This window comes from Nicotiana tomentosiformis, chromosome 6, assembly GCF_000390325.3.
Source record: "Nicotiana tomentosiformis chromosome 6, ASM39032v3, whole genome shotgun sequence".
Classification (NCBI taxonomy): domain Eukaryota; kingdom Viridiplantae; phylum Streptophyta; class Magnoliopsida; order Solanales; family Solanaceae; genus Nicotiana; species Nicotiana tomentosiformis.
The window spans coordinates 27,959,755-27,974,983 of record NC_090817.1 but is presented as its reverse complement, the minus strand read 5'-3'; the positions used below and the strand labels follow the sequence as shown (position 1 = coordinate 27,974,983).

General features: G+C 42.7%; 1 protein-coding gene across 1 annotated transcript; it reads right to left on the bottom strand.

Moving 5' to 3' along the window:
• Positions 1 to 5,530: 5,530 nt before the first annotated feature.
• Positions 5,531 to 5,956, bottom strand: LOC138893725 (uncharacterized). Its single transcript, XM_070178379.1, has one exon. The coding sequence runs from the start codon at positions 5,954 to 5,956 to the stop codon at positions 5,531 to 5,533; it is 426 nt and encodes a 141-aa protein (XP_070034480.1).
• Positions 5,957 to 15,229: the final 9,273 nt, after the last annotated feature.

The following is a 15,229-nucleotide window of genomic DNA, read 5'->3' as shown; positions in this document are numbered from 1 at the left end:
ACAATGCCACCATGTTTTTACACGGAGTCCGGTCTCGGCCCGACCGGCTAAATCATCTCAAGTGAGATATATCCATATCCATAATGTAATTCAATAATTCCAATACGAATGCCACCATGTGTATAGCATGGCATCCGATCTCGGCCCGATTGGCTAAGCCATCTCACTTGAGACATAACCTCTTTCAATTGTCCACTCAATTCACATTTCTTTCCCATCTTCCTTACATGGCACAAACAACCTCATTTATTAACTAGTTCTTGGCACTTGGGCACATTTTACAATTCAAGTCTTTCCTTTTTTATTTGTTCAAATAACATCATCATTCATGTCGATAAGTACCATCACATAAGGCATTTCACACATAAGGGGAGGAGCTTGGAAAATCATAATTACGTTCTTAAATAGCATGATGACATGGTAACCATCTAAAACAATGAGGGAACATGAATCTTTCAATCAAACACACTAAGGCAAACGATTATAGTACAATCAAGTTGGAACTTACACCAATTATTCGGACACCAGGAGATCGATTCTAAGAAGAAGAGAGTTAGCCATACATACCTCAATTGCGCTTCTTTTAGACTCTACAATTATCCGAAACCCTTAGCAACTTCAATCTATTTTTGCAATATATAAATTGAACCCAAAATTAGGAAAATGTTCATAGTTCTAGTTCACTTTTTATTTTATTTTTCCCACAGTCTTTATCACATGCATGCAAGAAGAATCACTCTCATACCCATGAAGTATTACCCTAGTACCCCATTAAAGCTATGTTTGAAATTAAGAGCTGGGGTGATGAAATCGTACCTTTTTGGATGAAGAAATTGGGTGCTCTACTTGAGTATTTCCAAGCTTTGAGTGATGGTTGAAGATTGATTGATGAAAATTAGGCCCTTCCACTTGAACCCTCTCTCTCTCACTCTAGAAGTATCAGAAAATTAGCTCAAAATAGACCTAAGGGGTGTTTTAACGGAATAGGGGTCGGGTTTTAAATTAAGAAAAATGGTGCCCAGACACAGGTCTGCGGTCGCATATGCGACCGCATAATGGTTATGCAGTCCGCAAAGTGACCGCAGAAATAGTCCTCAGGGGCCTAAACATTCAGCTCAGGTATGCGACCAGTATGCGATCCACATCCTTGTTCTGCGGTCGCATAATGCACCGCAGAACTCCCTTCGCAGAAACCCAAGAGGAATTATGCGACCGATATGCGGTCCGCATATCTATTATGCGATCGCATAATCGACCGCAAAACTGACCTCAAATTGGCCAAACTTACTGCTTCACTCTGCGGCCATTATGCGGCCGCATAATGGGCCGCAGAAACGCGTTCTTCTTCGAAATATTTTCCTTTCAGTCCGTAGGGTACTGTTCAATCCAAAAAGTCCGAACCGCGGCGAGCAAACTCGCCGCGAAGAATTTCTACTATAATAACGCAGGAATCTAACTTGGCACCACGAAACCCCGAGTTTTTGGTTAAAATTTTTACGGGTCCTTACATCCTCCCCCACTTAAGATCATTCGTCCTCGAATGAGGATCAAGGTTCAATTAACACAGTTTCAGTCATGCCACATACCATCAGCCCTAAATTTGCCTTACTTTCTAATTTTCCGAAAATTTTGCCAGAGTTTCCTTTGTATTTAGGCCTATCCACCTGCCAGAGAGCTCCCGAAACAACCCTTAGCAACATATTTAAATTAAATAACACAACAGAATGCAAAATAACACCAACCGAACCTCATGGGGGACATATAACTAGAAAGGAGTGTCTTTATATTAGCCGAACAAGCGATACAAACTTTAGGGGAAACAACTTCATAAAACTATTACATGGCTATTCAAACAAATGAGAGTACTTTTCTTTCATTTCATTCTCGGCTTCCCAAGTAGCTTCTTTGACTTGTTGGTTTCGCCATAACACCTTCACGGATGCAATTTCTTTGTTTCTCAATTTCCGGACCTGCCTATCAAGAATAGCAACCGGAATTTCTTCATATCACAATTCTTCCTAACCTCGATGGTCTCAACCGGCACAATAGCGGACGGATCTCCAACTACCTTCTTCAACATGGACATATGGAATACCGGGTATACTAATGACATCTCATGTGGTAGTTCAATCTTGTACACCACCTGACCTATCCTTTGAATGATTTTATACGGCCCGACATACCTCAGACTTAATTTCCCTTTCTTTCCAAACCGCATGATCCCCTTCATGGGAGATATCTTCAAGAACATCCAATCATCTTCTTTGAACTCTAAGTCTCTGCGACGAACATCCGAGTAGGATTTTTGACGACTCTGAGCAGTTTTCAACCGCTCTTTTATGATCTTAACCCTTTTCATAGCCTGATGCACAAGGTCTGGTCCTATTAGTTCACCTTCTCCAACCTCGAACCACCCAATCAGCGATCTACATCTCCTACCATACAAGGCCTCAAACGGCGCCATATGAATACTGGCATGGAAGCTGTTGTTATAAGCAAATTCTTTGAGCGGCAAATGATCATCCCAGCTACCCTTGAAGTCAAGCACATACGCACGCAACATATCCTCAAGCGTCTGAATAGTCCGCTCTGCTTGCCCATCAGTTTGTGGATGGAAAGTCGTGCTAAGATTTACCTACGTACCCAAACCTTGCTGAAACTTCTTCCAGAAATTAGCTGTGAATTGGGCCCTTCGATCGGAAATGAGGGAAACTGGAGTGCCATGTAGCCTGACTATTTCCTTGATATACAACTGAGCATATTGTTCCGCAGTGTCGGTGGATTTAACTGGTAAAAAGTGTGCTGATTTTGTGAGTCGGTCCACGATCACCCAAATTGAGTCAAACTTACGCGGAGTGCGCGGTAACCCTACCACAAAATCCATGTTGATCATTTCCATTTCCACATTGGAATTTCTATAATCTGAGCTAACCCACCGGGCCTTTGATGCTCAGCCTTCACTTGTTGATAGTTTAAACATTTTTCCACAAAGTCCACCATACCCCTCTTCATGTTATTCCACCAGTAAACTTCCTTGAGGTCATGATACATTTTTGTAGAACCCGGGTGCACGGAATATCTAGAAGTATGAGCTTCTGCCATGATTCTTTTACCGAAGACCATCTACGTTTGGAACACATAGTCGCCCTTGGTTCCGTAATGTACCATCATCCATACCAAGAGAAAAGGCCGTAGTTTTGTGTTTATGAATCCCCTTCTTCAGTTGCACCAACACTGGATCATTGTATTGCTTCTCCTTGACCTTCGTCACAAGCGATGATTCTGCCCTATTCCGCCCAATCACTCCCCCTTCATTAGAGTCCGCAAGATGAACTCCCAAACTGGCCAACTGGTGAACCTCCCGGGCCAAGGGCCTTTGACATGCCTCCAAGTGAGCCAAACTACCCATAGACTTCCGACTAAGAGCATCCGCCACCACATTAGCTTTCCCCGGATGATACAAAATGTTGATGTCATAATCTTTGAGCAATTCAAGCCACCTTCTCTGCCTTAAGTTCAATTCCTTTTGCTTAAAAATGTACTGAAGACTCTTGTGGTCTATGAATACATCTACATGGACTCCATACAAATAATGACGCCAAAGTTTTAATGCAAAAACCACCACCGTCGCAAGCTCTAAGTCATGAGTTGGATAATTCTTTTCATGATTTTTAAATTGCCTTGAAGCATATGCTATAACCTTACCATGTTGCATTAATACACACCCAAGACCGGTCCTTGAAGCATCGCAATACACCACAAACCCCTCGGTATCCTCTGGCAGGGTCAATACCGGCGCCGAAGTCAATCTTGATTTCAATTCTTGGAAGCTCCTTTCACAAGCATCGGACCACTGGAACTTAACCGTCTTCTGCGTCAATTTAGTCAATGGGGAGGCAAGAGTGGAGAACCCCTCCACGAACCTCCTATAATACCCGGCCAAACCCAACAAACTGCGAATCTCTGTTGGAGTAGTAGGTCTAGGCCAATCTTTCACCGCTACAATCTTTTGAGGATCAACCTTAATTCCTTCTCCAGAGACGACATGACCTAGGAATATAACAGATTCAAGCCAAAATTCACATTTCGAGAACTTTGCATACAATTGGTGTTGATGGAGAGTTTGCAGAACTGCCCTGAGGTGATCGGTGTGATCCTCTCGACTTCGTGAATACACAAGGATGTCGTCAATGAATACTATCACAAAGGAGTCGAGGAACAACTTGAAGACTCGATTCATAAGATCCATGAAAGCTGTCGAGGAATTTGTTAGCCCGAAAGACATTACCAAAAATTCAAAGTGCCCATACCGAGTTCTGAAAGCTGTTTTCGGAATATCCTGCTCCCTTATCTTCAATTGATAGTACCCGGACCGCAAGTCAATTTTGGAGAAGAACTTAGCACCTTGTAATTGATCAAACAAATCATTTATTCTAGGCAATGGGTATTTGTTTTTTATTGTGACTTTGTTGAGTTGCCGGTAATCAATACACATCTGCAACGATCCATCTTTCTTCCTGACAAATAGAACTGGTGCACCCCAAGGCGACACACTCGGTCGGACGAAACCTTTCTCTAGCAAATCCCTTAGTTGTTCCTTTAGCTCTTTTAATTCTACCGGCGCCATTCAATAAGGTGGAATGGATATAGGCTACGTGCCCAGCATAACATCAATCCCAAAATCAATCTCCCTATCTAGAGGAATTCCAGGGAGCTCATCCGAAAATACATCGGGGAATTCATTCACAATTGGTACAGATTCAAGGGTAGGCACCTCTGCAGTGGTGTCCAGAACTCTAACCAAATGGTAATTATACCCCTTCCTGATCATCTTTGTGGCCTTAAGGTAAGAAATAAACCTACCTTTTGGCATAAAATTATTCCCCTCCCATTCAACAGCTGGCTCGGCAATCGAGTTTGGTAAAACATGAATAAAGCCAATCCATTCCCATTATTACATCAAAATCAATCATCCCTAGTTTAATAAGATCGGCCATGGTATCCCGACCACGCACCATGACAACACAATCCCTATAAACCCGTGCGGCCATAATAGACTCGCCAACCAGAGTAGATACAGAGAATGGCTCATGAAGTGTTCCGGTTCTATCCCGAAGCTCGTAGCAACATAAGGAGTAACATAGGACAAAGAAGATCCGGGATAAATAAGGGCATACACATCATGAGATTGAACATTCAATATACCTGTGACGATATATGGGGAAGCCTCCGCACTCTGTCGACTACTCATAGCATAGAATCGGTTGGGTCCTCCCGAACTCTGTGCACCACGCCTAGCTGTACCATGCCTTGCGGGTGCTGAAGAGCCTCGAGCTGGAGGGTGTGCTGAAGATGTGGCAGTTGTAGGACTGGATGACTGAGTTGTGCCCCTGCCTGCACCCTGACGGGATGCACGACACTCCCTCTGAATATGGCCTCTCATTCTGCATCCTTAACATACCGGCATGTCCAGGTAGCAGACTCCTGAATGTATCCTCCCATACTTAGGGCATGGGGCCCTCTACTGCTACTAGAATCTCCCTCCTGATCGGCCCTGATGGTGGGACCCCCTGCTACCCTGACCAGGCCTAAAGCGACTCCCCTGCTGCTGACCATGCCCTAATGGCGGGGCACTAGCTGAAGACTGAGCATAAGACTGGGATGGCCCTGATGATCCTCCCCGAAAAGCTGATCTCCCACCTCCGAATGAGTCCCCAAGGTTGCCCGGTGATCGGGCCCTACTACTACTTTCTCGTTCCATCCTAAGCTTTAACTTTCGAGCCTCCGTAGCTTGGGAAAATGCCACTATCCTTCCATAGTTCATGTCAGAATTTAGAGCAGCTGTGGCAGCCTCATTAATAACCAAAGGGCTAAGGCCCTGCACAAATCGACGCACTCTTGCCTCCATAGTCGGCATCATATGAACAGCATACTCCGACAGGCGCACGAACTCCATGTGATACTCCCACACATTCCTACTACCCTGGTTAAGGGTCTCAAACTCCACAGCACGGTCTGCCTTAGTCTCGGCAGGCAAGAAATGGTCTATGAAGGCAACCGCGAACTCACTCCATCTCGCTGGAGGGCTCCCTTCCTCACGGGAATCTTCCCACATTTCAAACCAGGAATATGCCACCCCTTTCTGACGATAAGAGGCCAACTCTACTCCCTCTATTTCAGTAGCACACATAACTCGGAGAGTCTTATGCATCTCATCAATGAAACCCTGAGGGTCTGCCCCGGGATCAGTACCTGTGAACACTGGAGGGTCTAACTGAAGGAACATGTTTACCCTAGAACTAGAAGAATCTTCTTGCGAGCTAAATAAGGTGGGTGCAACATTTGACCTCTGGGCCTGAGAAGCTACTAACTGAGTCAGCATATGAATAGCTCCCCTAAGATCCCCATCAGAAATACCGAGACCTGGAGCTGGGGCTGGGGGTGGAACAAGTATATCGGCGGGAGGGATTGTGGCACCCTCTGCGGGTGTAGGAACTGGGGTAGTCTATTCTGGAGTAGACGAATCAGGCAGTGTGATAGTAGGGGGATTATCCTCACCCGCATTATCAAGTAAGGGATCAACAACCACTCCCTGGTGTGGCATTGGCTTCTTAGCCAATTCTCGCTCTCTTCTTAGGTGCCATTTACTGAAAGTTAAAACAATACACGAGTTAGGGGAAAACAACCTCACGTTCCGCTCTATCGCAAGATATAGAACAACAATGAAGGGTATCATTCTTAAATGTCCAAGTAGCCACCTAATTATAGAAGTGGTCAACAACACACCGATAAGAAGGGCTCTACTAGACACGGCTCCGAGACATCCTAGGACACTTTAAAACCTTAAGCTATGATACAAAGTTTGTCACGGCCCAACCTCGGGGAGCACGACCGGCGCTCAACCGAGTGAACCCGGTCGAGCAAGCCTAGTAAACCTTTCCTACCCGACTCATTCATGATCCAAAAAGGGAATGTGTCACCATTTGTAAAACAGGGGAGAGATCAGTTATATAAATATATAAACGTTGCTAGTTCTTCTTTTTTTTTCATTATATGCATTATGCCATAGTTAAGTTTCCAAAATACAACTCGATCCAACGACCGCCCTAACATACATACATGACCCACAAAAACGTCTACGGAGCCTCTAAGGATACAAAAGAGCAACATGACAATGCAGGTAACAAGGCCCCGGCTATACCTCAAAATGTGAAAACTTATACAAAAGAAGGACTACATGACCCCTGGGAGAAATGGGGCTCACCAAAAAACTGCTGTGAGGAGAGAAAGAGAGCACCACTATCCGCGATCGGCACTATCTGCGATGGAATCACCTACATCCATTCAAAGATGTAGCACCCCCGGCAAAAGGGATGTTAGTACTATCGAATAGTACTAGTATGTAAGGCAAACACTAATCTTAGTAGAATGAACAGTGAAACAAAGAGAAGGCAGTCATAATAATCAATAAGTACTTCATAGAAATACAAAGAAAACACCAAGTAAGGATCACATAGTTTCCAATTCAATCTTTCCATCTTTTTAGATTAATAATCTTTAGTGACAAGCCACAACTCACAATGCCTCCTTGTTTTTACACGGAGTCCGGTCTCGGCCCGACTGGCTAAGCCATCTCAAGTGAGACATATCCATATCCATAATGTAATTCAATAATTCCAATACGAATGCCACCATGTGTACAGCATGGCGTCCGATCTCGGCCCGATCGGCTAAGCCATCTCACTTGAGACATAACCTCTTTCAACTGTCCACTCAATTCACATTTCTTTCCCATCTTCCTTACATGGCACAAACAACCTCATTTATTAAGTAGTTCTTGGCACTTGGGCACATTTTACAATTCAAGTCTTTCCCTTTTTATTTGTTCAAATAACATCATCATTCATGTCGATAAGTACCATCACATAAGGCATTTCACACATAAGGGGAGGAGCTTGGAAAATCATAATTACGTTCTCAAATAGCATGATGACATGGTAACCATCTAAAACAATGAGGGAACATGAATCTTTCAATCAAACACGCTAAGGCAAACAATTATAGTACAATCAAGTTGGATCTTACACTAATTATTCGGACACCAGGAGATCGATTCTAAGAAGAAGAGAGTTAGCCATACATACCTCAATTGCGCTTTTTTTATACTCTACAATTATCCGAAACTCTTAGCAACTTCAATCTAATTTTGCAATATATAAATTGAACCCAAAATTAGGAAAATGTACATAGTTCTAGTTCACTTTTTATTTTTTTTTCCCACACTATTTATCACATGCATGCAAGAAGAATCACTCTCATACCCATGAAGTATTAACCTAGTACCCCATTATAGCTATGTTTGAAATTAAGAGCTGGGGTGATGAAATCTTACCTTTTTGGATGAAGAAATTGGGTGCTCTACTTGAGTATTTCCAAGCTTTGAGTGATGGTTGAAGATTAATTGATGAAAATTAGGCCCTCCCTCTTGAACCCTCTCTCTCTCACTCTAGAAGTATCAGAAAATGAGCTCAAAATAGACCTAAGGGGTGTTTTAACAGAATGGGGGTCGGGTTTTAAATTAAGAAAAATGGTGCCCTGACACAGGTCTGCGGTCACATATGCGACCAAATAATGGTTATGCGGTCCGCAAAGTGACCGCAGAAATGGCCCTCAGGGGCCTAAACAGTCGGCTCAGTTATGCGACCAGTATGCGATCTGCATACTTGTTCTGCGATCGCATAATGCACCGCAGAACTCCCTCCGCAAAAACCCAAGAGGAATTATGCGACCGATATGCGATCCGCATATCAGTTATGCGGTCGCATAATCGATCGCAAAACTGACCTCAAATTGGCCAAACTTACTACTTCACTCTGCGGCCACAGAGTGATTATGCGGCCGCATAATGGGCCGCAAAAATGCGTTCTTCTGCGAAATAGTTTCCTCTCAGTCCGTAGGGTACTGTTCAATCCAAAAAGTTCGAATCGCGGCGAGCAAACTCGCCGCGAAGAATTTCTACTATAATAACGCAAGAATCTAACTTGGCACCACGAAACCCTGAGTTTTTGGTTAAAATATTTACGGGTCCTTACAGCTCGGTCCCGAACACTAGGGGCGTCACCCTCGGATAACTCTTTAGCAAGGAAGGAAACTTTATGATTGAATGGTCTCGGCTCGATAGATAGGATTACTGTAAGGGACAAACGGTCAAATGAATCGTGCCCGCATAGACTACTCGAGCCCTGGTACAAAACTTGTACACATGTGTAACTATTTCGCACAAGAATAAAAGGAAATTTCTACCTTGCGGATAAATATCTTGTCCCTTAAGAATTTCTCTTTTTTCTTTACCTCTTTAGGAATTTCTTACATTCGATCCCCTAAAGGTATCGAGCCCAAGGGCCGTCTTTATACGGGTTCAAACGATCACTCCCAATCAGTGGCTACCATCCAAAAACAAACTCGGACGGCTCGGGCTATCAGAGCCCGAGGGCGCGAGACCTATTAGGCAGCGCCCGAACCTTAAAGGCTACGGCCATCCCCACTCAGGAACTGTTATCTTAGGCAAGCTCGGATAACTCGAGGTAACAAGCCCACTGGGAAACACCCGAACTAAAGGCTACAACCATATTAAAACAGCTCGGAGACGTCCGAGACCCGTGATGAAAAACAAGGCCTTCAAAAGTTTATAACCGGTTCTAAAGGCTACATTCGGCAAACTATAATCTAAAAAATCATATTTACTTTGGGGAAAAAGTTTTTGGTCATACCGAACCCCCACGATGCCTTAAACAAAATAATGTAGAAATAAAGGCATGTTCGAACCTCCGAGCATGACCTAACTATTTTATGCTAAGGCATTTCGATCTTTGCAAATATAAAGAATAAAGCAAAGGAAAACAAGATTCTTACAAACTGCCGAAGGGAAAAACGAGCCTTTGTATATTATATACACTCTTTACAAAGGCCAAATGGCCTTAACAAAAAATACAAAAGTACACAAGTGCGGAAAAACAAAAAAGCAAAAATAATTCTACAAAGGGCCACCATCTCGTCGACGTCAGCTTTAACCACCGCGGCCGCTGACTTGGCCATTTCAAGTTCCTTGGCCATAATTTTTCTATCAGAGGCAGCCGAGATTGGAGCTCTTCAACTTTTTTGGCCTGCACCTCGTCCTTTTCTTTTGCTGCTCAAAGTTGGAACTCAGCCGAAGTCAGTTGCGCCCAAATAGCCTCTTTTTCTGAGGCCAGACGATCCATCCTGACCCTTCATTCATCGGTCTCAGCCTTGATAGCTTCCATCTCAGCTCGTAGTTGACTGATCTGATCGAATATTTGTTGGATATGCGGATACCGATCATTAGTCACTGAGCCTAGCTCTTCATCACTAACCTCAAATATTTTTACCTGATCGACCAAGTGTGCATGCTCCTTTCGAGCCACCTCCAGCTCAGCTCGGAGGCTCCTAACCTCCCCATCACGTTGCTCACTAAGAAGTTTGTACATGTCTCTCTTCTCAATAAGCTCTTTGGCTTCGGCCTCGGGGAGACTCAGCTATTCTCGATATCGGATGAAGGTCTCGTGCTGAAGCACCGAGGTGTCACGACCCAAAATTTCCACCTTCGGGATCGTGATGGCGCCTAACATTTCACTTGCTAGGCAAGCCAACGTTAGAATATAATTAGCCATTTTAACAAAATTTTAAATTTATTAATAACAAGGAAACAAATGCGGAATTAAAGTCTGAAATAAAGTGAGTAATCCATAATAATAGTGATATCTAAATACTATCCCAGAACTGGAGTCACAAGTGCACGAGCTTCTAGAATAATACAAATAAAGATCTGAATAAAATTCAAGTTGTTTGAAATATAATATATAGTTGAGATAAGATAGAAGGGGACTTCAGAACTGCGAACGCTGTGCAGTTACACCTCAAGTATCCACTAGTAGCTGTATTCGGGCAAATCTACTGCACACCACTAGGACCAACTCTGAAATCAGCACAAGAAGTGGAGAGTGCAGTATCAGTACATCCGACCCCATGTACTGGTAAGTGCCGAGCCTAGCCTCGATGAAGTAGTGACAAGGCTATGATAAGACACGTACAAAAATAACCTGTACAAGTATATACAAATACGAAGTAACAATAATACGATAAATAACAATTTATAAATTTGGAGGGAACATGCGAAGGGGAAAGATATAATAATTCCAGCAGGAGATGTATCACTTAGCAGTCAATTAATTCATCAACAATAAAATGAGCAAATGATAATATAAAAATGACATGGCACCACACTTCGTGCTTTTACTCTCATTTGACACGGCATCACCTTTCGTGCTTTTACACTCTCTGAAAATGACACGGCATCACCCTTCATGCTTTTACACTCACAAATGGCATGGCAACACCTTTCATGCTTTTACACTCTTCCTTACCATGAAAATAATAATATAAATTCATAAGAGTATTTAAAGCAAGGATATACACATATCAATCAATTCCATACCAAAATACCAACTTCACCTTCCAAAATAATCAACAATAATTAAATGAATAATAATTTCACGAATAATGATCAAATAATCAAAAATAAACTTAAACGTGAATTAATTCCATATGAATTTCCTAATTTTTCGGATTAAAATCCGAAATTCTTCTCAAAATTCGACAGTGGGTCCACGTCTCGAATCTCGGAAAAACTTACGAAATCCAAACATCCGTTCCGAGACGAATCCAACCATACACAAATTACCAAAATCCGATATCAAATAGACTTTCAAATCTTAATTTTTTTTGTTTTTGGAAAGTTTTACAAAAATTCCAATTTCTTCCATCTAAATCCGAAATAAATGATGAATATAGACATGGATTTATGAAATATAAACACTTTTGGTTATAGAACACTTACCCAATTCAAAATCGTGAAAAACCCCTTTGAAATCGCCTAAGTACGTGCTTGAAATGTCTAAAAATGAGAAAAAACTTGTACTCTTCGATTTATACACTGCCCGTGCATTTTCGCACCTGCAGTGCCTGGGCTCGCACCTGCGCATCCGCTTTTGCGGAAGGAGTTTTGCTTCTGCGAACCTCACTTGCCCAGCCTCCGCTTCTGCGATGCTTAGGACCACATCTGCAGTCGCGCTTTTGTGCAAAAATGGCCGCACCTGCGATGGAAATTCCGCAAGTGCGATTACATTAGATGGCAGAAACTTTCAGATTTTCTTCTAAGCCAAAATTCGATCCGTTAACCCTCTGAAATTCACCTGAGGCCCACAGGACCTCAACCAAATATACCAACAAGTTCAAAAATATAACACGGACTTACTCAGGGTCTCAAATCACATCAAATAATATCGAAATTACAATTCACACCTTAATTCGAACTTTTGAGTTTCAAACTTTTCAATTTACAAAACTTGTGCCGAAACATGTTAAATGAATCCGGAATGACTTCAAATTTGGCACACAAGTCATAAATGACATAACAGGGCTATTCAAATTTCCAGAATCGAATTCCGGGCCCGATATCAAAAAGTCAACTCAGTGGTCAAACTTGGAAATCTTTAGCCTTTAAATTTCTAGTTTCCGTTAAATGGTCATAACTTGAGCTAGGGACCTCCAAATTAAATTTCGTGCATACGCCCATGTTCCAAATCACAATACGGACCTACCGAAACTGTAAAATATTGATCCGAGTCCATTTGCTCAAAATATTGACCAAAGTCAACTCATTTGAATTTTAAGACTCTATTTCATATTTTAATCCATTTTTCACGTAAAAGCTTTTCGAAAAATTATACGGACTGCGCACGCAAGTCGAGAAATGATGAATAGTGCTTTTTGAGGTCTTAGAACACATAATTAATTATTAAATTTAAATATAACAATTTGGGTCATCACATTCTCCACCTCTAAAACAAATGTTCGTCCTCGAACGGAATTAGAAAAGTACCTGCGCTGGTAAAAAAGGTGTGGATATTTACTCCGCATGTCCGACTCGGACTCCCAGGTAGATGCTTCTACCGGCTGACCTCTCCATTGTACCCGTACTGAAGGATAACTCTTAGACCTCAACTGTCGAACCTGTCGGGCTAGAGTTGCTATTGGCTCCTCCTCATAAGTCAAATCCTTGTCCAATTGGACTGAGCTGAAATCTAATATATTAGACATATGGAACACCGGATGAACTGCTGATAAACTAGGTGGTAGTGCAAGCTTGTAGGCTACTTCACCCACCCTTTCAAGAATTTCGAAGGGTCCAATATACGTAAGGCTCAACTTGCCCTTATTTCCGAACCTCATTACACCTTTCATAGGTGAAACCCGCAGCAATATTCTTTCCCCAACCATGAATGCAATATCACGAACTTTACGGTCGGCATAACTCTTTTGTCTAGACTGAGCTGTGCGAAGTCGATCCTGAATAACCTTGACCTTATCCAAGGCATCCTGTACCAAATCGGTACCCAACAACCGAGCCTCTCCCGGTTCAAACTAGCCAACTGGCGAACAGCATCGCCTTCTGTATAATGCCTCATATGAGCCATCTGAATGCTAGACTGGTAGCTGTTTTTATAAGCAAACTCCGCAAGTGGCAAGAATTGATCCCAAGAACCTCCAAAGTCTATAAGACAGACGCGAAGCATATCTTCCAATATCTGAATAGTGCGCTCTGATTGTCCGTCTGTCTGTGGATGAAATATTGTACTCAACTCAACTCGCGTGCCTAGCTCATGTTGTACCCCTCCAAAAGTGTGAGGTAAACTGCGTACCTTGATCTGAAATAATAGACACGGGCACACTGTGAAGGCGGACAATCTCATGAATATAAATTTTAGCTAACTGCTAGGAAGAATAGGTAACTGCCACCGGAATGAAATGTGCTGACTTGGTCAACCTGTCCACAATGACCCAAACTGCATCAAATTTTCTCTGAGTTCGTGGGAGCCCAACAACAAAATCCATAGTGATACGCTCCCACTTCCACTCAGGAATTTCTAACTTCTGAAGAAAACCACCAGGTCTTTGATGCTCATACTTAACTTGCTGACAATTCAGACACCGAGCTACAAATGCAACTATATCCTTCTTCATTATCCTCCACCAGTAATGTTGCCGCAAATCTTGATACATTTTGGCGGCACCTGGATGAATAGAATACCTGGAACTGTGGGCCTCTTCCAGAATTAATTCATGAAGCCCATCCACATTAGGTACACAAATATGACCTTGCATTTACAGAACTCCATCTTCCCTCACAACAACCTGTTTGGAATCACCGTGCCGTACGGTGTCCTTAAGGACAAGTAAATGAGGATCATCATACTGCCTCTCTCTGATGCGCTCATATAAAGAAGATCGAGCAACTGTGCAAGCTAGAACCCGACTGGGTTCCGAAACATCTAACCTCACGAACTGATTAGCCAAAGTCTGAACATCTGCAGCTAACGGTCTCTCACCAATCAAAATATACGCAAGACTGCCCAAACTCACAACCTTTCTACTCAAAGTATCAGCTACCACATTGGCCTTTCCGGGGTGATACAAAATAGTGATATCATAATCTTTCAACATCTCCAACCATCTTCTCTGCCTCAAATTGCAATCTTTTTGCCTGAACAGATACTGCAGGCTACGATGATCGGTAAATACCTCACACGAGACACCGTAAAGGTAATGTCTCCAAATCTTCAAAGCGTGGAAAATGGCTGCCAATTCTAAGTCATGAACAAGATAATTCTTCTCATGAACTTTCAATTGCCGTGACGCATATGCAATCACCCTGCCATCTTGCATCAGTACTACACCAAGCCCAATGCGAGATGCATCACAATACACCGTATAAGATCCTGAACCTGTGGGTAATACCAACACTGGCGCCGTAGTTAAAGTAGTCTTGAGATTCTGAAAACTCAACTCACACTCGTCAGACCATGGAACACCTTTCTGGGTCAGTCTGGTCAATGGGCTTGTTCTAGATGAAAACCCCTCCACGAATTGACGATAATAACCTGCCAAACCTAGGAAACTCCGTATCTCTATAACTGAAGTAGGTCTAGGCTAATTTTGAACAGTCTCAATCTTCTTAGGATCCACTTTTATGCCTTATGTCGATACAACATGCCCCAAAAAGGCAACTGAGTCTAACCAAAATTCACATTTTGAAAATTTGGCATATAACTAATTATTCTTCAAAGTCTGATGCACACTCTGAAGATGTTGC

Excerpts from the sequence above, each read along its gene's own strand:
- LOC138893725 (XM_070178379.1), bottom strand. The coding sequence starts at position 5,956 with ATGGAGTTCGTGCGCCTGTCGGAGTATGCTGTTCATATGATGCCGACT.